General features: G+C 62.2%; 1 protein-coding gene across 1 annotated transcript; it reads left to right on the top strand.

The window, feature by feature from the left end:
* Positions 1-1,457: 1,457 nt before the first annotated feature.
* RTN4R (reticulon 4 receptor) lies at positions 1,458-25,833 on the top strand. The gene is made up of 2 exons (XM_082640246.1): positions 1,458-1,625; positions 23,978-25,833. Exons 1-2 carry the CDS (start codon positions 1,604-1,606, stop codon positions 25,399-25,401), a joined length of 1,446 nt encoding a protein of 481 aa, XP_082496372.1. The 5' UTR covers positions 1,458-1,603; the 3' UTR covers positions 25,402-25,833.
* The last annotated feature ends 23 nt before the right edge of the window (positions 25,834-25,856 follow it).

Raw genomic sequence — 25,856 nt, 5'->3', positions numbered from 1 at the left:
GCCACAGTGCAAGAGCCAGAGGGGTCTGGGCAGTGTGGCCTGTACCCCAGGCCAGAGAGCTGGCCTGGCACGGGCACCATCATTGGTCTCCAGCCCATGAGGCTGCCTGTGATTTTGTGCTCAGATGCGAGTGGGCTCAGAGAGGTCCTACTTGCCTTTGGTGAGGCCAGCAGGCCTTGATCCCCTTGCTCTGCTGACGTCTCCCAGCCACATCTGAGGTCAGGAGGCCTGATGGGGAGGCAGAATGTGCCAGGCCTCCCAGTCACCAGGTCCCTCAGCTTCACATCACTGGAACACTGGCTGGGCTCCCAGGGAGACCACCAAACTCTCAGCCAGGATGCTCCAGTCACAGGGAGCCTGCCAGTCCAGGGCCTGCCCTGAGCACAGGGTCCTACAGACTGGAACCAACTCTGCCAGCCAGTCCCCATCCACATGGCCCTCTTACCTGCCGGGCAGGCTCGGAGAGGCCCAGATCTGGCTGATCAGCTCCCAGCCCTCCTCCATGTGCAGGGCAGCCTGCAGGGACGCTGGCCTGGCAGCTGGCTGAAAACTCAAGAACTTATCTGTGAGGCCAGGTAGATCCCCAAGCAGCAGAGGGAGGTGGGACGCCTGTGCAGATGTGCCTGGGGTGTGAGTGTGTGTCACTGGGTTCTCTGGCCCTAGAGCCTGGCCTGGCTTTGAGGAGGGTGGGGTACTAAACAAGTGGGCTCAGAGAGGAACTCCTGGGCTGGAGACCCCATCCCACAGGAGGGAACAGGTGGGGGGCACCTGTGGACGTAGGGGCAGGCCCGTGCCTGAGTCCCCTCCCTGGGTGGTGCAGAGAAGTCCACAAAGACAGGTGGGGACCTGGGAAGTCTCCTAAGCTTTAAGCCTGTTTTCTAACTGAAAGATGGAGCAATGCTACCCCAGCAAAGGGCTGCTGGGCAGGGGGGGTTGGCCTCCAGGGTTTACTGAGGCGAGGAAGGGCGTGGGCCAGGCAGAGGCGCACCCCGCATTCCCAGGCCCGCGGACCAAGCCCTGCCCGGCAGCTGGCCGCTCGGGGACCCCCAAAAGCCTCCAGACCGGGCCGCCACGCCCTCAGCCCGCGCTCCAAGCCGACTCGGGCCGGGCCGCCATTCCCGTTGCCGCCTGAAGGGGCCGCCGCCTCTTTAGAAACGCGCCGCCTTTGTCCTGGTCGCGCAGCGCTGCTGCACCGGGCGGGCTGAGCGCCTCCCGCGGCCCGGCCCGCGCCCCCGGCCCGCGCACCTCCCGCCGTCCCGGCCCGGCCCGTCTCGGCGAGCTCAGGTGGGCGCCCCGCCCGCCGTCAGGCCCCGCCCCGGCCCGCCCCCGCCCCGCCTGGCCCGGCCGGCGGGGACCCGGCGGAGCGCTCGCGCGTCAAACCACATGATCCCATAAAACATTCATCCGCTCCCGGCCGGCTGCCCTCGCCTCCGCGCCGCCGCCCGCCAGCCCAGCCGACCGGGCGGAGCGTGCAGCCTCGTCCCGCGGCCGGGCCGGGGCCGGGCCGGAGCTGCGGCGCCTGGATGCGGACCCGGCCGCGGGGAGACGGGCGCCGGCCCCGGAGCGACTTTCGGTCCCCGACGCGCCCCGCCCGACCCCTAAGATGAAGAGGGCGTCCGCCGGAGGTGAGTGCCGCGCCCGGGCCGGCCGGCGGGCGGGGACCCGGGCGCCCCTCCCTGAGCCGCGGGGCGCGCCCGGGCTGCCGAGGCTGCGGAGGGTTACCGCGCGGCCGCGAGGCCACCGCAGTGCTGCCCGGCCCCGGGAGGGCGGAGCCCACGGCAGCAGGAAAAGTTGCCGCTTCCCTGGAAAGTTGGCGGCGGCGGCGGCGGCGGCGGGGCTAGTGTGGGGGCTGCTGGCTGGAAGGGTGGGGTCCTGCCTCTGATCGCCCGGCCGCGAAGGGGTTAATGAGCAGGTCTGAAGAAACCCGGGTACCGAGCAGAGGTGGGGGGTGTCCAGCCGCCTCCATCCTCGACCCGCGGACTCAGCTCAGGACATCTGGTTTTTCTGGGGTTAGACCGCAGCAGGATGAATGGGGGCGTTGGCGACAGTAGAGGGCGTGGGGGGCGGGGCTGGCCCAGAGCTGGCCCCCACAGGGGGCGGGCGAGGAGAGGCGCAGCCAAGCACTCCCTATCCGCAGCCTGAGGGTGCCTGAGGGCCCCTGCGGGCTCCGCTGAGGGGCACCAGAGGTGGTGGGGCCCCAAGCACCCCCTCCCTGGCAGCTCTCATGGGACCCTTCCCCCCTACCTGGTGTGAGGTGCTGGGGGTGACCTCCTGTAGGGGGAGTTGGACATCCCTTGCCTGGAGGGTGCTCCCCTCGTTCCCCCCCGCCCCCCCTTGCCCCAGGGTGCCCTGCTTATTTCCAAGGTGCCGCAGGCTGCACACGTTTCTTTGCACGTGCACATGTCTACAAGGGCTGCACAGTTGCACACCGCATGTGCACACGCATGCCAGGCTGCCCTGTGTGCACGCGTACACACACACACATGCTGTGGGTGCACATCCATGTCCTCGCCCCCGCCTGCTCGCCCACGGCCATGCATGCACATAGCGTGCCTGCTGTGGTCTCCACGCTTGGCGCACGCTGGGTCCCCTCCCAGGGACCCATTCTTGTGCCTACATGCACGTGTGTTAAGGGGGAGGCCCTGGGTAGCCAGAGCTCAGAAGGGTGAGAAACTGGCTACAGGATCCGACCCCTGTGTCCGGGATTCTCCCCTCCCAGCCCCCTGGGGCTGTGTGTGTGTGAACTCGGTATGCGTCTGCACGTGTGTCTCTGTTCGCATGACCGTGTGTGCCTGTGAGCATATCGGCATGTGTCTCTTTGCCTCCGGACGTGGGTGCCCCTGTGTGCCCAGGCAGCCCGTGGCCAGGTTCCACCCAAATCTGTAGCAGAGGCCCAGGGAATGTGTGTTGGGGGCCCAGTGCCCCAGCCCAGGGTGTGAGGCCAAAGGAGTGTCTGATTCCTCCCCCTCCCCCCAGGCTGGGGCAGTGGGGGCTGATGGGGGCTGGGACCCACCTAGGCAGGGAAGGCCCATTTCACACCTCCAGGTCAGCACCGTGACACACAGGCCAGACCCCCGGCATGCTCTGCAGTCTGCCACTAAGTCCAGCTCAGGGTAGGTATATGCTCACCCCACGGCTGACCCAGGGTGACCTCAGGAAAGCTCTGCCCCCGGTGCCTGGGGGTCTCCACGGCGAGAGCCTTCTTGATGAGAGGTTCTGTGGTGTGTCAGCTGCCTCAGGTGCTGTGTGCAGGTCTGAGGTAAGGGTATTGGTGACTCGCTCTCACTGTGGTGAGGAGGACCCCAGGCCAGGGCTCAGAGAGGCAGGGCCACACCACCTGCTCTCCCCCGCACCCATCAGTGTCCTTGTCTGTAGAATGACGACAAGTAGGTCATCCTTATAGGCTGTGTGGGGGTGAAACAGAGGGGTGGGTCCCACGATGGGGTGGGCAGTGGGGCTGGCCACTCCCCTTTTCTAAGCCTCAGTCTTTCTATCTCTAAAGTGGGTACCATCACCGCTCCCACTTCTACTCCAGTTGAGGTGAGGAAGGAACCAGGTCCCTGCAAGGCAGAAGGCTGCTCACAGACCCTGATTCCTGGGTGTGGGGTGGCAGGAGAACAAGGGCCTGGATGTGGGTCCTGGCTCAGCCACCGACAATGGTATGACCTTGGGTGTGCAGTTCACCCATGCCTCAGTCTCCTTACCTGTGACATGGTCAGTAATTGGGCCTCCCTCAAGGGTTGTTGGGGACACTTAAAGGGTGAGGCCCCCACAGGGTTCTGACCCCAGTGCTTCTGCCTTCAAAATACTGAAAACACCACCACCCTGCCCCACTCAATGGTTCCCACACAGGGAAGTCCCCCTGGAACCCTTGCACTGCCAGCTGGACCCTCCCTCCTAACCATTTGCAGATGGGAAATAAAGGCCCATCGAGGTCACTGGGGAGTTGGAGAAGGGGGGAGGCAGGGAGGGAGAGAGGGCCCTGCGGGAGGTGTGAAGTGGCCACCGATGTGTCCCCCACACTGGGGCAGCATCTTTACTCTGCCCCTTACCAGCTGGGAGCCTGCAGAACCCCTGACCCTTGGTTTCCCTATGTGAGGACTAACGATCAGCCGGGAGCCCTTAGGTCAGAGCTGGCTTTCTCCCTGTGGTCATGGAGGAGAGCCTGGCCCAGGGGGTCTCAACAAGCAAGAGGGCTTGTAGGGGGTCTGTAGGAGATGTGCTCGGGCTCTGGAAGACAGGGGAGGCCGAGGGCTGCCCCAGGTCCGTGGTGGGACCCAGGGTTTGTTTGCTCTTGTTCATTGTGAGTGACAGGCGGTGAGGGGCCCGATGTGTGCAGCTGTCCCCACCCCCACTCTCTAGACTCTGACCTCACCCTCCCTCCACTGCCCCAGGACAGCCGGCACGCTGGGCCGGCCCCTCAGTGCTTCCTGCCCCGGCCTTGAATTCATGGCTTTGTGGCACGGAGGCCTGTGGCAGCTGGGGCAGCACCAGGAGGGGCCCAGCTGGTGGAGGCAGGAGGAACTCACCCCCACCCAGGGCTGTGTTTCCTGCTCTCCTGGGCCTGTAGCCAGAAAGTCTCCGTGGAGACTCAGTCTGTGCATCCAGAGAGGGGTCAGGAGCATGAAGAACCAGTGAACTGAGCCAAAGGAATGGGAGAATGGGGGTCTCAGTGAGCATGGGGAGTAGGTGTGAGTGGTACTCTGGCCCCCGGGCCCCATCCTGGGGTTCCTGACAGCTCTTGGCCCTGCACAGTCAATGAGGTTCAGGCTGCCCTGTGCCCAGGGCTCTGACCTCTGACCCCTGACCCCTAGGCCAGGCTGCCTGACCTGTGGCCTGCCTGCTCCTGCCCCTTCCAGTGGTCCATTCCCAGATGCCACGTTTGCTTTCAGGCACCTGTTCATTCATTCACTCACTCACTTATTCCTGGCCTGTCAGACTCCCTCTGAGCCAGGCAGGTGAAGGGATGTGGTCCTTGCCCACCTGAGTTTATAGGACTAAATGCTTTAAAGGACAGGTGGCCACGGAGCTGAAAATGGCAGCCCAGCCAGAGCAGCATCCACACCCCTGCATCTCCTGGTGCCGTTGCTGGATCGTGTGGGCCCAGCCGGGTGTCTTGTGCTGCAGTTTCTTCTTTGGTCGCTGTATTTTAAACATTTTGCACGTCGGGAACTGTTCTTGTGTATCATGGGTTCGCGGGTGTGTGTGGAATCCCTTCCCGAGGATGCGCCATCATTTATTTATCCGAACGTGCCTCGGCCTCTCACACCATGCCTGTGCTTGTGCAGCTGGACAACCAGAGAAGTGTCCCTGGTGCAGCCCTGCTAAGTCCCCCGGGGGCGTGGTCAGATGCCCCTCCCCCAGTAGGAGGCAGGGCCTGATCCCAACCCTTCGCAACCTTTCAAGTGGAGGGGGCAGAGCCCTCGGGCCTCTCCCACCCCTGGGGTTGCATTTCTGCTACTCACAAGCGGAATCTGTTTCCTGGCCTTCATCAGGATTCCGGCTCTGCTGCTGGTCCAGCCCTAGTGCAGCCGGCGGCGCTTTGGGGCTGTCTCTCTTCTGCCCCCTTCACTTAGCCTCCACCCCAGCCCCGCAGTGTCCTGACAGTCCTGTCTCCTAGTGGGCTCGCTGCCTCTCCCTGCCTGGGGATAGAGAATGGGCCATGGTGGCCCTGTCCTACAGCCTTGCTAGCGCCCCCCCCCCCCCCCCCCCCCCCGCCAACCCAGGGCAGGAGGTGGAGCTGAAGGGCAGGGCTGTTGGAAGCCCTCCCAGAGTGGGAGGGGCCCTGGGGAGGAGCTGTGCTTGTCTAAGGCTGGCCCAGGTGGGCCTGGCAGGTGGTGAGCCCCAGCCAGGCCCTGGCACGTGGAGCTGGGCTGATGGTGACACGGGGAGCCCAGTGGAGGAACCGGGGTGTCAGGAGCTGACTCAGCTTTGTTCAGGCAGCCTCCTGGTGCCCCAGAGGGATGCTCTTTGGCCTAACGCCGTCACAGATCATGCTCCATGGAACTGAGGTTCCACAGAATGTTGGTGGGGCTTGGACAAGTGTTTCACGGTCAAGCAAATTTGGGAATGACTGGGTAAGAGGTGCTGACAGAGCTCCTTTACCACCCCTGTGTAACACACTCAGGGTCTAGTGTATCCAGTAACCTATTTTGGGAAACAGTGGCTGAGGTCCTTTGGAGGGCCTGGGTCCATCAAGGGCTCCAGGGTGGGTGGGCCATCCCACACAAATCCTGCAGCCAAGCACCTGGTGGGTGGAGGGACCATGCTCTCCTGGCAGCAAGGCAATGTGCAAATTTAACCTTTGGGTTTATGGCTCTATTTCTTTGCAGCAAATGTCACGGGAAATGTCAGGCTAAGGCTGAAGCTGATGGGTGAGGGGCCCATCGAGGAAGGGGGTGGAGTGCTGAGGGGCTCAGGCCAAGGTGAGGCTCTAAGTCCCTCACCTCCTCCCGGAAGCCCTCTCAGATTGCCCCTCAACTGCTTGGGCTCAGCACCGTGTACCCAGTCTGTCCCAGCCCTTGTGACCTTGTTGAGATGTTGCCTTTATTTACCTCCTGCCGGAGCCCAGATGGGGTGGGCTCAGGGACCTGCCAGAATTCTCCCTGCCCTGAAGTCTGGGCAGCCGTTGGATCAACCTCTGCAGTACCGGCTTGCCGTGTGACCTTGGGCAGCACTGCCCTTTCCTGGTCACCAGAGACGTTGTCCGTAATCCACGGCTGTCGACCAGAGGTGGGATTCCCACTCGATGCCTTCATAGGTGGGAAAACCCTCTGAGTCTGAGGTGTGTGGGGTGCTGGGCTCTGGGGGTGGTGGGGGTGGGTGGCTGGCTCATGGCATCCTGTGGCAGCTCCAGGCACATAGTAGGTGCTCAGTATATAGGGAGGGGCAAAGAGTGGACATGGTAGGCAGGGGAGGGCTCGAGGCCGTCAGGGAATCCACAGCCCCCAGACTTACTGGCCTCCTGGCCTGCCTGGCAGGGCAGCTCTGAGGCCTTAGCCTGGCCTGTCATGGAGTTCTGTCTGGCCCTTGCGTCCCAGTGGTTGGTTAGCAAACGTTCGCTGCCTCCGGGCTGTGTGCCAGGCCTGTGCAGCTGAGTGGGTGTCTCAGGCTCCTAGGTTGCCCCCGCCCAGCAGCTCCACACCACTTTCCCTACACGTGCTGCTCTGCTGCACTGGGTGTCCTGGGTCCCCCAGATTCAGCCTGTCTGGTGGTGATCGCCCTTATACCACCTGCCCCTCCACCCCCTACATCTGGGCCAAAGAGGTCTATAGTCCTGGCCACCTCCCTCTACCCTTCCCCAAAGTCCAGTATCAAGTCTGACCCCTCCCTGCCCGTCCCCTTTTATCCCTCATCAAAGGTCTGCTGTGGACTAGCCCCCCTCCTGGGCCCGTGGCCTCAGACGCCCACGTCTCCTTGCCCGCCATCTCATCCTCCTTTCAGGCTTTGAGATGCTTTCCTAAAACATGTTGCCGGCCAGACCCCTCCTGACTGAATTCTCCTGTGTCTGCCCCCCGATGAGGCCTGGCCCAGGGGGTCTGGTTTGGGAACGTCTCTTCCACTCTGGCTCCCTGGTTCCAGTGCCTGGCACACACACCCGTGTCTGCCTCCCCACGTCCATGTCCCTGAGTCTAGCTCGGGCCTGGCACCGGTGTGCAGGGAGCCATGAATGGTAGAGTGGCCTCAGGCAGTGCCCTGAGTCAGCTCCCAGGTTCACAAGAGCTGGTGGTCCTAGCCCTCAGGGTTGGCCACTGGCCATCGGGTGCAGGCCAGTTGCCCAAGGTGGCTCAAGAGGGCGGTCTCCTCCAGGGCACAGGTCTGGAGAGAGAGCAGAGGTGCCAACCTGTGGGGGAGTTGCTCTAGCCGAGGGCCGATGGGGCTTGCATTGGGAGCCCAGGACTTCAGCCCAGAGCCAGCTGTGTACCTGGCAGGCCACTCACCCTCTGAGCCTCCATGTCCCACAGGAGATTGCGAAGGGGAAGTCAGTGGTGAATGATGCCCACGGGACAGCCCCTGGTGAGGGCTTGACTGTCCCAGCTCCTGGGGCCCCTTCCCATTCAGGTGGGACCTCCTGCCCTGAGCTGGAACTTGCCGTGGAAATAGAGGCTGTGATGGGGCTTCGTGGGGCCCCCATGTCCCAGGGGCCTCCTCAGATTGCCAAGTCCCTCCCTGCCCTGGGGACATCATGGTGGCACTCAGGCAGGTGTGTGATGGGTGTGGGCCCCACTGTCCTCTCTGGAGCAGGAGCCTTTGCTGAGCGCAGAGGAGGAGCCCCTGTGGGGCCTCCCTCCACCCACCAGCCCTTCTGCATGAGGTCCTTGCCACCCATCCCAAGGGGGGGGGGTCTGTAACCTATTAGTTAATGCCATGGGGACCCAAGTGAGAAATGGGGCTGGGGGGACACGGTGGGATGGGGGTGGGAGGTGCAGGCCCCAGGCAGGGCCAGTGACTGGAGGAGGGGAAGTTGGGGTCCTCATGGGGTGTCTGCCTTTCTCAGTGAGAGGCGGAGGCTCAGCGGGGGCCTGGGGCAGGTGGGTGCTGAGCCGGCTGCGGTGCTGACTTGGAAGGAGGTTCAGGGTCTCCCTGCTTCACCACGTGGGTGTGAAGCCTTGCCCCACAGCTCACTTTGCACCAGCCTTCTGGTGTGGTGAGAAGAAGGCCAGCGTTCCTGTCCAGTCCTTGGGCAAGACGGGAACCGGGCAGAGGGAGGGTGGGCCACCTGCCCACTGTGTGGCCTCTGGCCCAGAAACATCTCCTGTTCCCAAAGATGTGGTTGGAAGCAGAATTCCAGAGAAAGACCAGTCCTGGCTGGCCACCAGGACGCACTGGGCATCAGAGAGGTCTCGGGAGGGCTGTGGGTCCCAAGGTCACACAGGACACCCTGCACCCAGCTCTCTCACCTGCCTCCACAGCACACCCCAGCCAGGAACCTGCGAGTGGGCTCTGGTGTCCTGGGCCACCCTCACCCTTCCCAGAGCCCTGCCGTGATCCCTCCCATGCTTTCCACTGCCTCTTCCCTCCCTCTGCCCTGGCTGAGGTCTCCCTGCTCTCTCAGGACACATCCAGCCCCCACTTGTCCTCAGAGAACACAGAGATGGCTAGTCACACCCGTCCAGCCCCAATTTCCAGGCTCCCCAGGGCCTCCCAGAGGATGAGGCCCTGTAAGGCAGTGGCTGATGAACCTGGTGGGAACCATGCTCTTAGATCTCCTTGGGGGCTGAGGCCGTGACTCCCAGGGCCATCTGAGGAAGCAGCAGGACTGTCATGTAGCCCTGGCAGTGAGCAACCCCCATTCCACTGTGCGGGGACTAATGGAGGGCGAAGGGGGGGCCTGGGGCTGGGGTTCCTGAGTATGGCCTAGCAGGTGACCCCCCTCCCTTGGGGAGGACCCTCCTCACCCCTGGTGAGGTTAGCCATGCACCACAATGCACAATCCAGGTGGGGGTATGGGGATCCCTGGACAGGTCCCCGAGGGCCACTGGCTTCCACCTCTGTTCCCCTGCAAGTGCTTTCTAGCATTTCAGGCCAGCCCCATGCCGGGCAGCAGGGACCTCGAGATTCTTGTGACATATTCAGCCCTCCAGGTCCCTGGGAGACACCCCAAAGCCCACTAGGTACCCACGGGAGAGAAGTGAGAGTGTGGGTGCTGGCAGGCTGGTGAGGAGCCTGAGGCCTGGGTCCCCCACTGGGTCCTCACCAAGGCCACCCTGGGCCTACGTCTTAAAGAGGCCCTGGAGCTGCTGGCTGAGGGGGAGGGGGCTCCTGGTGCAAGCAGAAGCCCAGAGACTCCGGGACAGCCCAGTGCGTGCGCCGGGGCCCCTGGGGTGGGCTCAGGAGGCCCTGGGCAGCAGGGTGGAGGGAGATGGGGTTCAGATGAGGAGATTGTGGGACCAAGAGGGATGCAGAGGGAGGGGTTTGGAGAGCTCGGGCTGGAAGGATTGGGTGGGGGCCGCAGAGGTGGATGGCGGCGTACCCCAGCAGGAGGCCGGCCCGCTGCTCTGTGCTCCAGCCGTGTGACACGTGGCCCCTGCATTCCGGCCATGTCCAGGCTGTCTTTCATCTCCCTGCCTCAGCCCCAATTTCTGTCAGGCAGAGGCTGACACGGGGACAGGTGTGACAAGTGTCTGGCTTCCTTTTCGAAAATTGGCAAAAGAAAAACTCTCCCCATAAAGATATTCCATCTACACACCTCCTGGATGTCACCGAGAGGGCCCATCACAGCTGAGACAGATGGTGGCCCTAATGGACTCTATTCTTCACCTGCTGCTGGAGTTGTGGCCAAGCCCCCAGGCTGGCCTGAGGCGGGTGGTGGCATGGGGGGGTGTCAGTGCCTCTACAGAGCCCTCCCGACGCTGTGGCTGCCTCCCCTGACCCCCAGATCACAGGAAGCCTGATACAGAGGACCATCCTTGTTCAGTACATGGGGCTCTGGTGGGCCAGTATGTCCCTGGGGTGGGTGGTGGGAAATAGGGAGGTAGGGCTGCAGGCCTTCACGCTTTGACCCCCGCAGCTCATTTCCTGCCGGGTGGCCAATGTGGACGCCGGTGGGTTCACTGTCCCTACGTTGCCCTGAGGCCCAGGTGGGGTCAGGCCCTGCCTGGCATGTCATGCGCACAGGGCCCCTCAGGCCTAGCTGAGGCCCCTTCCCTGCCGAGAACCCTTGGTGGGAGCCCAGGGACCGAGACCCCGGCCAAGCTCCATGCGCTCTGCTTGTTCGCCTGCTCCCTCAGTGGCACCATAGGGGCTAAGTCCAGGTTTCGGGGCGAGGCTGTGGTTGGGTAGGGGAGTGGGATGGGTGTGGTGGGGCTCTGGGAAGAAGAGCCTTCCGAGGGGGGTGTCTGGGAACAAGGAGGGGATGCTGCCTGAGCTCAGGTCAGGTCAGGTCAGGTGCCATCATGCCCTTGCTAGCTGTGGCTTAACTTCCCCTCCGTCAGGGGGGATGTGGCCCCTGCCAGGGGCAACATGAGGTGCTCCCGTGGGGCGGACAGGCTGGGCATTTCCTGTGCATCCACTGTGCGCACCAGGCCTGCATGAGCTGTGTGGCCTCAACACCCTGTGAGGTGGGGCCTGTCGTCTGCACGCTTCAGCCAAGGGAACAGGTTTGTAGAGGTTGGGAGACCAGGTGGGGACCCCACAGCACGGGGCTCTTGAAAGGGACTCCCACTGCCTGGGGTTGGCCTCACCCACCCTACCCTGGGCCAGCTGCCCCATCCAGTGTCGGCACATGAGACCAAACGGAACAAACTAAAAACTCTTCTGATTTTACCAGTTCGTGTGCATTGTAGAAAAATCTGGAAAAATATACCACAGTTTTAAGAAATTTATTGTACTAATCAGCTGAAACTGTCATAGCAAAATGCTACAGACGGGCGCTCAAACCACAGAAATGTATTTCGCACAGTTCTAGAGGCTGGAAGTCTGAGATCAGGGTGCTGGCAGGGTCGGTTCTGGTGAGGGCTCTCTTCCTGGTTTGTAGATGGCCACCTTCCTCACATTACTCACAGGAAAACAGGCTCTCAGGTATCTCTTCTTACAGGGCACTAATCCCATCATGGGGCCCCACCCTCACGACCTCATCTAAACCTAATTACCTCCCAAGGCCCCACCTCCAAATACCATCACATTGGGGGTTAAGTCTTCAGCATATGAATTTGGGGGGTGGGGCACAGACATTCAGCCTGGAACAGAAGTGAAGCTGCCCTTGGCATCAGGCACTGCTGCCTCGCCCTGTGGGGACGTCAGTGCCCCACGGACTCTCCTGGGCCTGGACACCTTTGGGACAGCCATCTCTACAGCCTCACACTTCTTACATTCACGTGATGGACGTTTATGGAGCATCTGTGCCGTCAGCAGCCCTAGTCCTGCCCCGAGGAGCCCACGGCCCGGGGGTGCAGAAACAAGCAAGGCAAACCTGCCAAGTTGACCACTGAGGCGTGGGGCAAAGGGGGCACCTGGCAGTGGACAGAGGGGGGGCGTTTCACAGACCCTGGGAGTGATTTGTCAAGTTCTCAGACATAGCCTCCCCCTTTTACAGATGACAGACCTGGCTCTGAGAGGCGGAGGTTGCTCGCCGTGCCTGAGCTGAGCAGGGTGACGTGTCTGGGCTGGGGTGACCTGGCTCATGGCGGGGGCGAGCCTGTGACCAGGGAACAGTTGGAGGGTGGGCGAGAGGCAGCTGGCTGCCTGCCCAGTGGGTTGCTGGATTTTTCTGATGCATCAACAGAAGAGGTGCAGAGGCCTGGGCCACGGGGTGCTGCTCTGAGCAGGCGGGGCCTGTGGGAGCTGTGGGTACCAGCCAAGGGCACCCCATTCCCTGCATGTCTGCTTCCTCCTCCACACCGGGCTCCCCTGGCCCCATGGGGCCACGCGGTGAGGGGTCAACGTGAGGAAGGCCTTCGGGGTGCAACCCTTCTTTCCTTGGCTCAGTGGTTATTGAGCACCTGCTGTGTGCAGCCCCTCACAGGTCGTCTGCAGGTGAGCAGGCCGAGGGCCTTCCAAGGGCACTGGGTGGGGAGCAAGTCTGTCTGACCCAGGCCTGGGCTCACGCTGGGGACACTTGTATGTTGGGCTGGGTGAGAAGGGAATGAGGATGTGAATTTGTTAGGAAAATTTTTAGGGAAAAGGCAAATGCCTTTGTTGGGCTTGGTGAAGTCGAGCCATGCCGGCCTGGGTGGGGAGGCAGGGGAGGCCAGCTGGGCACTGGGTATGTCCTCTGTGGGGTGAAAGGCTGGGCTGCCTGGGTCCTCAGGTTTACACAGGGGGGATGAGTGGAGTGTGGCCTGCAGATGGCCCCCTGCCTCCTGATGCCTGGCCACGGCAGTCCCCAGCAATGCCTTGGGCCTTCAGGGACTCCTCCCCAGCCTGCCCCTTCCTCTGCCAGGGGGCATTGGTGCCCTGGGTCCAGTGAGGTGGGGGGTGGGGTGGGAGAGGCCATGCTGGGCACCTGTCCCGGGGGCTGGTGCTGAGGAAATGAGGCCACCCTCCCAGCCCCGCCCCCAGGGCAGCCGACCCCTTTCTGCTGCCAGAAGCGCCTGGTGCATCAGCCTCAGGAAGTAGCCGAAATACACTGACCTGCTTTTCCAGGAGGCAGCGGCACGCCTGGTCCTCCCACCCTCACTGGTGAGAAGCCGCCAACAATTTCCATCCCAAATTGATTTCAAATAAGGAAGAGTTATCACACACAATCATATAGGAATAATTTATCACTCGTTAATAAAAGAGCAATTACTTATTCACGTCACCCCTGCCTGCATGTCATGCATTTGGATGCAGAAACGCGATTGGGGCTCTCATAGAGGCCCCAAGGTCAGGGGAGCCCTCCCCAGGGGCTGCAGACCTCTACCTGAGGCCCCGGGTTTGTCCGCTGGATCCCCTGTTCCTGAGGGTCCCCAGTCTGGGGTCAGGGGGTCGGATCTGTGACCCCGGAGCAGGCAGGGCTGAGGAGGGACAGTGGGAGGGGCTGCCTGGAGGTGGTGGGACTGTGAAAGGCCCAGGGCACACATGGATCTTCAGGTTGGAAGCTGTCCCTTCAAGAGTCTGGATTTCAGAGGCCCCTGGAGCCAGGAGCTTGGAGCGTCCCTGAAGGCTGGGGGCGTCCTTGGCCACCCTTGGCTGAGCAGCCGCTGAAGAGCAGCCAGACGCTGGGCTGAGCACCAGGAGGCTTCGAGAGCTCTCAGTCCCACTTTCTCTTCCTGCACCTTGGAGACGCCTGCTGCTAACCCACGTTCGTCTCCACCTTCTGGCAGATATGCTTTATTTTCTTCTTTTTATTTATCTCTGTTTCTGAGATTTCATTGCCAAGTATGCAGTCTTTTTAAAAAGATAACACTGTGGTCGGCCATATCTTGCTCAAAGTGAAAGCCTGCACCCAGCCCTCAGAGGCTGGTCTGGGACATTGGTTTGTAGCCCTCCTCCAACTCACCTGCTGTTGCCAGCTTCCCTGTTTTTCCAGGTGGTTACCTTCACATTTCCATGTCTCCTACCCCAGCCCCCTCTTCTCCAGCACACTCCCCAGTGTGGCTGTCTCACTACCGACAGTTAAATTCATAACCAGTGTTTCCTAATCCAGGTCACATAAATGCTTGTCACTGCCTGACTACAGGGGGTGACCCTCTCGCTCTCGTCTGGCCTTTTGTTTTTCCTGGAGTTTACAGTTGACTTTGTCTTTTTTCTCTTGTCCCATATGCCACCCTCATGTGCTTACTCTTCTCTGTGTCAGGCATTCTACTGGGTGTCTCGTTTTCCCCAGGGGAAGTCTCCCTCTAGGCCTTTGCCCTGCCGTCCCCTCCTGGGCTGGGCATGCTGTGGCCCCCTCACAGCTGCCCCTGACTGCCTTTCATCACCCAGTGTTTCTTGGGGTTCGTGTTTATGTCCTGTTTTTGGTGAAGTGCATTCCCAGCTAACCATCTAAGGAAGGCACGGTGAAGAATCATTCTATGAGCCCTTGAATGTTAGCAAATCTATTCAAGCTGGATTGGTCCAGTCCAGAATTCCAGGTTGAAAATAGTTTCCCCCCAGAGTTTTGAAGCCGTTGCAGTTTTGTGGTCTTCTGGCATCCAGTGTGCTGTGGAGAAGTCTGCTGCCGTGTTGCTGTTCCTCTCTTAACCCCCAGAGACCTGAAATTGCACTGTGAATGTCACGTGTTGTGCCAGGCACTCACCCAGGAGAGTCTTCAGCTCTGGGAGATTTTCGGGTATTATTTCTTTGATAACTTTTTCCCTCTATTTTCTGTTTTCTTTCTGGAATTACCTAAGACAGGTGTTGGATCTGTATTTGTCTTCTGAATCTCATCATTTTTTCCCTGTTTCTCTTTTTGTTTTTCTTTCTGGAAGACTTCCTTAACCTTGTTTTCCAACCTCTCTATTGATTTTGGGGATAATTTTAGCAATTCTATCTTTAACTTCCAGGGACTCTGCTTGTTTTCTGATGGCTCCTCGTTCGTAGCACCCAGTTCTTGTTTTAAATCCTCTTCTATCCCTACGAGGACACTGATTAGATTTTCCCTAATTTTTATCTATTCGCTGCACTGTCTCTGCTTCCTCTGGAGGCATTGCCGCGATTGTCCGCATTGGCACCTTTTCCAGACACGTGGTTTTCTGGTAGCATTTACTAGGGAAGCATGGAAGGTGGCGGGATGCTCTGCTGAAAGTGGGGCTTGTCGACTGGCCGGTGTGGGTGATCAGGCAGGAGCTGCTCTGGACACCCCAGAGGCCATGGTGGAGATCCTTCCTCTGGACGTTTCTCCGGAGGAGCAGCCTCATCGCCCTGCTCCCTAACCCCTCAGCAAGTACTGCATCACTGTCCTGGGTCTGGGGTGGGATGAGCACAGGTCTCTGACATGGGTGGAGGGTGGGCATAGAGGGGCCCGCCGAGTGTGCCAGTGCTGCAGGAGGAGCAGCAGCAACTTGTGAGGCCATTCCATCTGTGCTGGGCTCCACGCTTGTCTCTGAGCCTCCTCCCTCCACTGAGGCTGAGCTCAGTGGAGGCAGGGAGAGGTTGCCCTAGGTGTGTTCGCAGCATGGCCTGGCTGCCGTGCCCTCCTCCCACCCAGACGCAGCCTCTCATGGACAAAGCAGGGCTACCATGCCAGGCAGGAGGGGCCTCAAGACAAGCAGAGCGATCAGCATGGCTGTGGATGCCATGTGAGCTGTGGGCCTCTCCTGCCTGGGCTCCTCACCTCAGACAGGGCTGCCCAAGGTCAGAGCGGCAGAGGCCCCACAGCAGCCCCTGGGGAGGCAGGGTGTTGGCCACAAAGCCAGAGCCTGGGTGAAGGTGCTCAGTGGGGTTCCAGGCTGGAAGCATCTTGGGGCCCCGGGGAGGTGGATCCTGGCCTGTTGTCATCCTCATGTCACTGCTGTAGAGACAGCTGCCCCAGCCCCTTGGTGAGGGTGTACAGAGCTGGCATCTGAGCCCAGGGCTCCTGGACCCTGGGGTCCACCTTGGGCAGCCCATGGAGCAGAAAGCTTGGGCCAAGGATAAGCCTCGCTGGGGGTCAGAAAGCCCAGAGCATGTGTTGGGGGGAGGGGCTCAGCAGCTCACCTGCTGCAGGGGGGCTGCTTCCCCTTTTTGTTATCTGGGTCACTTGGGGCTCAGGGCCTGCCCTGGTCACTTGATGTGGCAGGAGGGGGGTCTTAGACCCCGTTCCCTGGTCTTGCTGGTTCCCTGTGGTCACCGCACCTTGATAAGGCTCGGTGCCTTTGTCTGAGGAGTGGGGTTGATGGTCATCTCCTCATTGTGCTGTGGGATGTAGCAAAACCTCCAGGAGTGAGGGACATCTGTGACTTGGGCGTTCCAGGGAGGTGAGGGCCCCATCTGCCCCCACTCTCCCCTCCACTGGTGCTTGGTGCTGTGTGAGGCTGGGATGTCAAGGTGGATGGACAGGGCCTCCCTGGGAGACAAGCTCGACCAAGAAGGCCCTGCATGGCCTCAAGGCACTGCTGCTGGAATGCTCAGGGCTGTCTCATGTCTGCCCAGCGCTGGCCACCCACTCACTCACCTCCGGGCTGGTGGGGGCCTCTCCTCAGGACCCCACACCCTCCTCTTGGGCTCTGTGGCCAGGTCACACAGGGGTCGGCTCGCTGGCCCACTAGTATCGCACTGTCCACTTGGCTGGGAGGAGGGGACACAGCAAGTCAGTTTTGATGCACTTCCCAAGATGTTAGGATTCAGGCCTTGGCTGACAACTCTTCCCATTTAGGAATAAATAACAAAGGTGGGACAACTCGGTCCAGGAAAGGAGAGAGGCACTGGCGTGCAGGCCGCCTTGCCAACAGGCTTCCCCGGACCATCCTGTGGACCCACAGCCCCTGGATGCAGTGACCTCAGCCGGTGGTGACTCGAATGGGAGCATCTCAGGCTGAGGGTCCTGGGCCCCGCACTTGCCTCTGGCCAGGGGTGCTCAGCAGACCATGCTGGTCCTCCCCACGGTCTCTCTTGGCGAGTGCTGCCCCCCACCCTCACTCTCCCAGCTCAGTTTCAAAGCCCCCAAGCACCCTGCCCATGTTAACCCCTTCTCGAGGCCCAAGCCACCCTGGTCGGGAGCATTTGTGAGAACTCGGCTCTCCTGGGACAGTGAAGGTGGGCTTCAATCCAGCTGCTCTCTCCAGACGGGGCTAATCCTTAACAGCCCAGAGGCCGGATGGGCTGATCCCCAAGGGTGAGCAGTCGAGGGCCTCCGGAGACCTGCATTTGTCTTTCCGTAGCCAAATAGATCCCGCTCGGGCAGAGGCCACCTCCTGCCTTGTCGGTGATGTTGACAAGTGCCAAGGGCTCGGGAACACCTGGGAATGTGCCCACCCGTCAACTCCCGCCACAGAGGACAGCAGAACCCCTTGGCCTGGCTCCTGGCTCCTGGGTGGGGCTCCCATGTCTGCCAGCCTCTGCACAGCAGCCCCTCTGCTGTTTGGCTGGCTCGCCTCTGTGCCCTGATCACACAGGCCCCAGCAGCACAAGTTCCAAGAGTGTGTTCCTATTGTGTGTGCCCATGGCGTGCACCCCCCACCCCGAGTGTGCACCCCAAGCGTGGGCTCCTGCACTGCATCTACCCTGTTGGAGGCTGCTGTCAGGGCCTCGCAGGAATGGTTAGCTTCGTGTTGGCGGTAGATGCAGGGTCCCGGGAGGAGTGTGGGATGGATTGCGGGGAGGGCAGGACCCATGTTGGCCCTGCCAGGCTAGGCATCCAGTCCTGGACAGGAGCTGGCAGTGGACGGGTATCTGGGCAGGCGGGTGGGCATGGTGGTAGGTGTGTGGCAGTAGGTCCCAGGCCCTGGCACGGGGAGTGCCCCTTCTCTGAGCCTCCCTGGGGCAGGGGCATGTCAGCCACTGGCCAGTTTCTCATTAGCATCCTCTGGGGACTCGAGCCTACACTGGCCGCCGGATTGAATTAGCCTCAGGACCCTGATGAGCTGGTCGTGGAGACAGAATTCTCCAGGTAATTAGGCAGCGGGCGTTTGTTGGTGGCCTGATGGAGTGGGGGGTTTGCTGGGGGTGGGTGGGACGGGGGGGTCCAGCCTCTGGGGGGAGGAAATGCTGGCTGAGTCACTGCTGCAAGTGTGGGTGTGGCCTGCATGGGCAGGGTCCTGGGGCTGGACGAGGCTTCAGATGCTGGTGTCATGAGCCCTCCATGTGGGGCTCCTGGGTGGGAGCCGAGGGAGGTGGGCTCTGGGTGAAGAGCATGTGGACTGGACAGGGCGAGGCTCCAGAGCCTCCAGGCTAGCAGCCTGGCCTTGGCCAAGGATGGATTCCTGAGGCCTGCTGGCTGGGCCCAGTGTCCTGCCCATCAGAGGGTGTTCTTGGACCCGCACCCTGGCAGTGAGCTCCAGGGCTTCTCGCTTGACGTCTGCCTGCTATCTGGGGCCAGCTCGGGGCTCTTTGGCCCCTTCAGTCCCCCACGTGACACCTGTGGTCAGCCCGATCCTGGACCACAGGTGTCACAGCCAGGACCACATCCCGACCACAGGGCGCCCCCTGGGGAACACGCTTGTGGGTGGGCTCTGCATCCAGGGCCTCCAGCTCCCAGGCAGGCCAGACCCTCCCCTGCCACTCTGTTTCCTTGCCTTGTAGGGGCCCAGAGCTGCCTCCCAGGTGCTGTGTCGGCTGGAAATTTTGGGTTCCAGATGGGGCTGATGGGTGAGGTAGGGGTGGGGGAGTTTTAACTTTTTACTACCCAGCAAGGCTTTTCAGCAACTGGACACCACAGGGCTGGGAATCCTACCGGCTCCTGGGCTGTGAGCAAGAGACCCCCCCATCCCCCACCAAGCCTCATTTCCTCACCTGTAAAACGGCTAAATACACTAGCCCCTGGGAGAGCTCACCAGACAGAGGGACCTGGCCTTCTCATCCTGGGTCCACCCGTGCACAGCACGGTCAGGAGGCCGGCTCTGCCCACAGTGGGCCTCAGTTTCCCCCACTGCACGCAGCTTGGCCTAGTGTTTGGAACTGCTCAGCCCTGTGTCCAGTACCCTCCTGCTATGGTAGGTCACCTTGCCCATTATCCACCTGGCCAGCCCGCCCTGCCCTGCCCCTCAGCTGCACCCTGAAAAGATCAATAAGGAGGGGGCCTTGAGGGGCACAGCCAGGCAGGGAGCTGGTAGCCACACCCCTGGAGACACAGGGCTCTATTGAGGGTGGGCTGCCTCACGGGAGCGGCTGCCACCCTCCTCCCTGGCACCTGACCCAGGGAAAGGGCCCAGGAAACGCCCTGGCCACGTGTGCTGCCGCCGCGCATGTCTATGCCTGGAGGACGGACGGAAGGTGGGTGGTGAGTATGAGAAACAACGATGACCAAGGGGGGACAGATGGACGACGGGGGCGGTGGTGAGCCCATCGTGAGTGGGGGGCTGGCAGGGATGGGAGGGGTATGGGTGCAGCCGTGACGGGTGCCTTGACCCTCTGCGGTGTGTGGACGCCACTGGCTCCCACCCCCGCTCGGAGCTATTTCTGGCCTGGCTGTGCTGACTGTGGCCTCCTGTTCTGCCTTGTAACTGCGATCTGTGACATGACCCTTCATGGGACGTTCTTGGTGTTTGAGAGGGTCCTGAGCAGACTGATGTCCTAGCTATGCTACGGCGGTCTGGCCCCTCCACAGATGGCTGACCCCAGCCTCCAGGGGAGTGGGCAGCAGCTGAGAACCTCCCGGGAAATGTCCCCTCCCAGCCACCAAGGGCACAGGAGGGAGCTGCCCACGCTCTCTTGCCGTGACCATATAGTGGCCACTCTTCAGGCCTGGGCTGGATGTCCCTCCTGCCCCTTCTGGCAGCTCTGTGGCTCCTTCTCTTGCCCACCTTTCCTCCTGGGCCGGCTCTGAGTGGGAGCAGGCCATGGTTTAACTGCTCACTGTCTCAGTTTCCTAATCTGTAAAATGGGCTCACGACACCAAAAAGAAAATTGATTCTTATGCAGCTCCAACTCACGCCTCTTTATATCAGCTGGTGGACCCTTGTAACGCCCCCAAAGTGGGTGTTACCGCCACCCCATAGCCGCAGGGAGGCATAGAGGCCTGAGGGCACTGAGCCCGTGCTCTGGGCTTCCAAGGCTGCTAGCCCTGTGCCATCTCTTAGGCCTCGCTTGTGGGGGCAGAGGCATCCCCATGAGACCTCAGGGGAGCTGCACTCCTGCAACCTCAGCCCAGGCTGGGGGACCCCGGGAGCGGCAGGGGCCAGGGAACACACTGAAGACCTCCCCGTGCCTGCAGCCTCCAGCACGCCCTGTTTCTGAGCTGCTGACCTCAGCAGCCGCCTGCCCGCTGCCCACTGGCTCCTGCGGCTGCTGGTGACTCCCCAGAAGCCTCCACCCCTCCTGGCTCCCCTCCCTTCTGCTCCCCTCTCCTGCTCCCTCCACCTTCCTCCCTGCCCCCTGCAGTGCCCAGGAGCTGGATCAGGGTGAGCAGTGCAGATGGCCTTCGAGGCCACACGCAGGCCTGATGCCCCCCAGCGTCCTGGGCCTCGTCAACTGGCCTGGAGAAGAGACCCTGAGCAGAGTCTGGTCGCTGTGCCCCCACCCCCAAGACCGGAGTGGCTGGTCCTCCACCAACCATAGCCCTCGTGCCCCTGCCCCAGCTCCAGAGCAGACCTGGGCTAAGGTGGGGGCTCCTAGCCGTGACCCAGGGGTCCCGTCCGTGGGGAGGGCACTAGAGAAAACCCCTGACCCGTCCATTCTGTGCTGAGGCCCGAGGAAAGAGGAGGGATGGCGGGGGAGGGGCCGGCTTGGGTTTGCGGGAAGCTAGCTGAGGGGGCCTGGTGGCCTGGTGTGCGACCAGGACCCTGGTGTGGCGTGGTGTGCCTTGCGATGATTTCTGTGTATGAGAGCTGGGCGGGGCAGGGCTGTTTTCTCACCCTGTGTGCAGGAGGCAAGCTCCCACTGGACCCCGTGAGGCTGGGCGTGACTGGGAGGTGGGGCCAGGGGAATGGGCAGCTGTCTGGGGCCAGTGGGAAGGTTGGGGGAAGAGAAAGGAGAGAAAAGTGAGGCAGGGTGCAACCTGGGGGCCTCTGATGAGTGGGCAGGACCAGCGAGTGCAGATCTGCAGGCCAGAGAGGCCTCAGGCTCAGGGGACTGCAAAAGCCAGGGAGGATGGGTTGGTGGGTGGGCGATGTGGGATGAGAGGATGGGCTGGGAGGACAGGCTGGGGACGGGGCGGAGCGACGGATGGGGAGGACTTTTAGGGTTGGGAGGGATTAGGTGAGTGATAGGGTCCAGGGGGTGGAGCCAGGGTACACCCTCCTACTACCTGGTGGGGTCTCCAGGCCCCTGCTGTGAGAATGAAAACATGACACAAAGTTGGGTTTGATTATCTCTTAGAAAGATACCCCCTCTGCTTGCTCAGCAGAGGGGTTGCCATGGAGACCAGCGGGCAGGCCCCAAGGGGGCCAGGCTGGAGCCAATTACTGTGGCTGAGGCGAGGAGCGAGCCCACCGCCGGCCGCTATGCTGACAGCAGGGCCCGTGCTGAGGGACCGACCGTCAGAAGATGGTTTCGTAAAAGCAGTTGCCTCGGCGAGAGGGAAGCCGTGTCTTCGCGCCTGTTGCCCACTTCCCGGCAGGGCCGAGCCACGTGGCTGCTCTGCCACTTTCCCCCATGCGTGGCTCAACACTGGTGCCTATCTCAGGGCATTCATAGAGTGGGCACGGCCCCAAGCCCATGGCTTATAGCCTTCTGTGGGCCCTGCTTAGCAACGGCTGGAGGCTGGAGGAGCCGGCCGGTTCCAGTGGTCAGCTGACCCCAACCCAGCCAAACTCACAGACCATGGCTGCAGGCCTGGGAGCCAATGGTCAGGGTGCAGTGGTAACAGTGCAGTCGGTGATGTGGTGGGTATGGTCATGATGGATGGCTGCTGGCAGCCAAGTTGGTGGTATGGCCCAGCCCGTGGTGGTGAGGTCCAGAGTCTGGCCTGATGAATACCTGGGGCCCCACCTCACCCTGCCCCAGATTGTCCTCTGCCACAAGGTCTCGGGAGCAGGAAGTACTGTTTTCATAGCACAGTCACATCCCGTGGCAACAGTGAGATGCCGTGGGAGCTGGCTTAATCAGGCCCGACTTTCCAAAGGAGGCCCGTAAGGAGAGAGCCAGGAGAGGATGCCAGCAGTTTAAATAGAACAGCTGAGATGCCCCCTCATGGCCTCCTGTGTGCAGCCAGCCCAGGGAGGGGCACCTAGGGCTTGGGCAGGGGGTGGTCCTGGGGCTGCCATGTCCCCAGCAGCCAACAAATGGCCCAGCCTCAGTGGCCACCAGAGCACAGGGGACAGAGGAGGCCCCTAGGCTGTGGGGACGGTGCTCCCAGTACCTGGGGACCAGAGCCTGGGAGGGTGTATTCCTTGTGACTGCTGGACATGCCTGGCTTGCTGGGCCTCTGGGCTTGGGGCAAGCGTCTGCACTGGCCCTGGCAGAGAGGACCTAGTGGGGATTTGGGGCCCAAGGTCATGGTTCTGGGTGGGGGAAGCTGGCCTGTGGTCCCCTCCTTTCTCCCTCCTGGTTCCAGCCCCAGCACTTAGCCGGCCTTATGTCTGCAGAATCCTGCTCTCAGCTGACTGCCAAGGAAGGTGTTAGCTGTCAATGCAGGTGTTAGCTGTCAACGAAGGTGTTAGCTGATAACTCAAGTGTTAGCTGATAAGCCATAACCCTCCCAGGGGGATTCACATTTTAATATACTTACTCCTGTGGCAGAAAGAACCTTCAGCATTCAAAGCGGTGGCTCTAATGGTGGGATGATAGGCAGGGAGCTTAGTATTGGGCATGTGGCCCTGCTGGTGAGCCCAGCCTGGATACAGCACCCCAGGAGGGGTCTCCTACCCGGTCTAGGTCTTTGGTGAGGCCCTGAGATGGGGGAGCTGCAGCCCCCTGGGCTGGGGTGGAACCTGCTGGGAGCGTGTCTTGGCAGGAGGGTTGGGGGCAGCTGGACTGTGCAGAGATTGGAGTAAGCTCCTCGCCCAGGGAGGAGACCAAGCAGAGAATGAGGCTGAGGGGAGGAGGCTGCAGGAGGCGTTCTGAGCCAGGCCAGGAAGCACTAGGCGGCAGTGAGGAGGGCATGTGCAGGAGGGAGCAGCCTGCCTGAGGGGCTCACAGGGCAGGGCTGCAGTGCCCCCCAAGCCCTGGACCTGCCTTCCCTGCTATGCCTGCCCTCAGGGCCTAGGCTCCTGATCCTGTGATGGCAGAGTTGCTCTGGAGCGTGGGGCTGCTGTGGCAGTTCCTGTGTCCTGTGTCCTGTTGGTGGGACCCAGACCCCTGCAGGAGGGCCACTGGAGCTGTGGCTCCCGGCTTCACCAAGGCCCCTGCAATTTCTTGGTTAAAGCACAGCTCCCCGAGGTGGGGAGGCTCCCTCAGAATCCAGGCAGGCCTTGGCCCCAGGGGCTCTGGGGGCCTGGGCAGGGCACCAGGTCTGAGTCACAGCCCCACCCTTCCTGCAGCCTGAGAGGACGCTCTGGGAGGGCTGCTGCGGAAGCTTCCAGGAGGCAGGCCTGGCCATGATCCTTGGCCCAGGGCTCCCCTGCATGAGCGGGGCTGGCCTGGTGCTCCAGTGTTTGCCGGGGCCTCTCTCCCTGCCTGGCCTGTGGGCTGATGGGACAGGGACAGGCTGGGTCAGTGCTGGGACGGACAGGGAGAGCGGGCAGGCCCACGGGGGCTCTGTGTTCACTGGAGTCTGAGAAGGTATCTGCAGGTGTGCATGTCTATCCCAGGAGGTCTTCACTTGGGCCTTGGGGGTGACCTGCTAACCCCGAGTGGCAGGGGGTGCGGGCATGTTAGCTCGTGTGTTTTGAGTGCCAGGCAGGGTGACGTGGGTGTCTGCAGGTGACGTTTCTCGGTGTGGAGCGTTCGACCCCTTGGAGGGCTGTTGTGCAGCAGCTTCCACCTGGCGGGTGGGGCAAGGATCACAGCACCTGAGTTCCCAGGGGCGGCAGCATATCCTGGGCCCAGCCCCAGCCCCTCCTGCACAACCCCAGCCTTGCAGGAGCCCCTGCCCACTAACTGCCCTCTGCTCTGCCCACAGGGAGCCAGCTGCTGGCCTGGGTGCTGTGGCTGCAGGCGTGGAGTGTGGCGGCGCCGTGCCCGGGTGCCTGTGTGTGCTACAACGAGCCCAAGGTAACCACAAGCTGCCCGCAGCAGGGTCTCCAGGCCGTGCCTGCCGACATCCCAGCTGCCAGCCAGCGCGTCTTCCTGCACGGCAATCGCATCACATACGTGCCAGCCGCCGGCTTCCATGCCTGCCGCAACCTCACCATCCTGTGGCTGCACTCAAACGCACTGGCCTACATCGACGCCGCTGCCTTCGCTGGCCTGGCGCTCCTGGAGCAGCTGGACCTCAGCGACAACGCGCAGCTGCATGCCGTGGACCCCGCCACGTTCCAGGGCCTGAGCCGCCTGCACACACTGCACCTGGACCGCTGCGGCCTGCAGGAGCTGGGTCCCGGCCTGTTCCGCGGCCTGGCTGCCCTGCAGTACCTCTACCTGCAGGACAACGGGCTACAGGCGCTGCCTGACGACGCCTTCCGCGACCTGGGCAACCTCACGCACCTCTTCCTGCACGGCAACCGCATTACCAGTGTGCCCGAGCGCGCCTTCCGCGGCCTGCACAGCCTTGACCGCCTCCTGCTGCACCAGAACCGTGTGGCCCGCGTGCACCCGCACGCCTTCCGGGACCTCGGCCGTCTCATGACACTCTACCTGTTTGCCAACAACCTCTCTGCACTGCCCGCGGAGGCCCTGGCACCACTTCGGGCCCTGCAGTACCTGCGGCTCAATGACAACCCCTGGGTGTGCGACTGCCGGGCGCGCCCGCTCTGGGCCTGGCTGCAGCAATTCCGCGGCTCCTCATCCGAGCTGCCCTGCAGCCTGCCCCCGCGCCTGGCTGGCCGCGACCTCAAGCGCTTGGCCACCGCCGACCTGGAGGGCTGCGCTGTGGCCGCCAGACCGTCCCGTCCCTTCTGGACCGGCGGGCCTGCTGATGAGGAGCTGCTGGGGCTGCCCAAGTGCTGCCAGCCGGACGCTGAGGACAAGGCCTCGGTGCTGGAGGCCGGGAGTCCGGCCTCGGCTGGCAACGCACTCAAGGGGCGTGTGCCGTCTGGCGACAGCCCGCCAGGCAACGGCTCTGGCCCACGACACATCAACGACTCCCCATTCGGGACCCTGCCTGGCTCGGCCGAACCCCCGCTGACCGCGGTGCAGCCTGAGGGCTCCCAGCCACCGGAGCCCCCCACCACGGGCCCTCGCCGGCGGCCAGGTTGTTCCCGCAAGAACCGCACACGCAGCCAGTGCCGTCTGGGCCAGGCGGGTGGCGGGGGTGCCGGGGCTGGTGGGGCTGGCGGGGTGGAGGGCTCGGGTGTCCTGCCTGGCCTCGCCTGCAGCCTCGCTCCCCTGGGCCTCGTCCCCCTGGGCCTCGCGCTGGTGCTGTGGACAGTGCTCGGGCCCTGTTGACCAGCCACCGAGCGCAAAGCCTCTCTCAGCAGCCAGGTGTGTGTACATACGGGGTCCCTTCCCGCTGCCAGCCAGCCCCGGGTGGCAGGCCCTCCCTGACGGCGCCTCCCGCCTGCCCGCCCGCCCGTCCCATCTCCACCCCGTCATGTTTACAGGGCGTGGTCGGGGCGTTTGTTCCAGAACGCCGCCCCCCGCCCGGATCGCGGTATATAGAGATATGCGTTTTATTTTACTTGTGTAAAAATATTGGACGATGTGGAATAAAGAGCTCTTTTCCTAAGCTGTGGCCTCTCAGGCTGGGGGTTGCTGTGAGACGTGAGAGGCAGGTGGGCCCTGGAGGTTCAGCCCTGCCCCCGTCATGGCACACGGAGTCTCAGGAAGGGAAGGCAGCTGCCTGGTGGTATGGCCTGAGTTGCAGGCAGCTCAACCCTTTTCAGCCCAGCACTTGTGGTGGC

The sequence above is a fragment of the Mesoplodon mirus genome (genome assembly GCF_964341445.2).
Source record: "Mesoplodon mirus genome assembly, chromosome: 13".
Classification (NCBI taxonomy): Eukaryota; Metazoa; Chordata; class Mammalia; order Artiodactyla; family Ziphiidae; genus Mesoplodon; species Mesoplodon mirus.
Note: the sequence above shows the minus strand (reverse complement) of the source record. Positions and strands in the feature narration are given on the sequence as shown.

Excerpts from the sequence above, each read along its gene's own strand:
- RTN4R (XM_082640246.1), top strand. The coding sequence starts at position 1,604 with ATGAAGAGGGCGTCCGCCGGAG. Across the intron at positions 1,626-23,977 it reads GAAGAGGGCGTCCGCCGGAG|GGAGCCAGCTGCTGGCCTGG; the intron begins GTGAGTGCCGCG and ends CTCTGCCCACAG.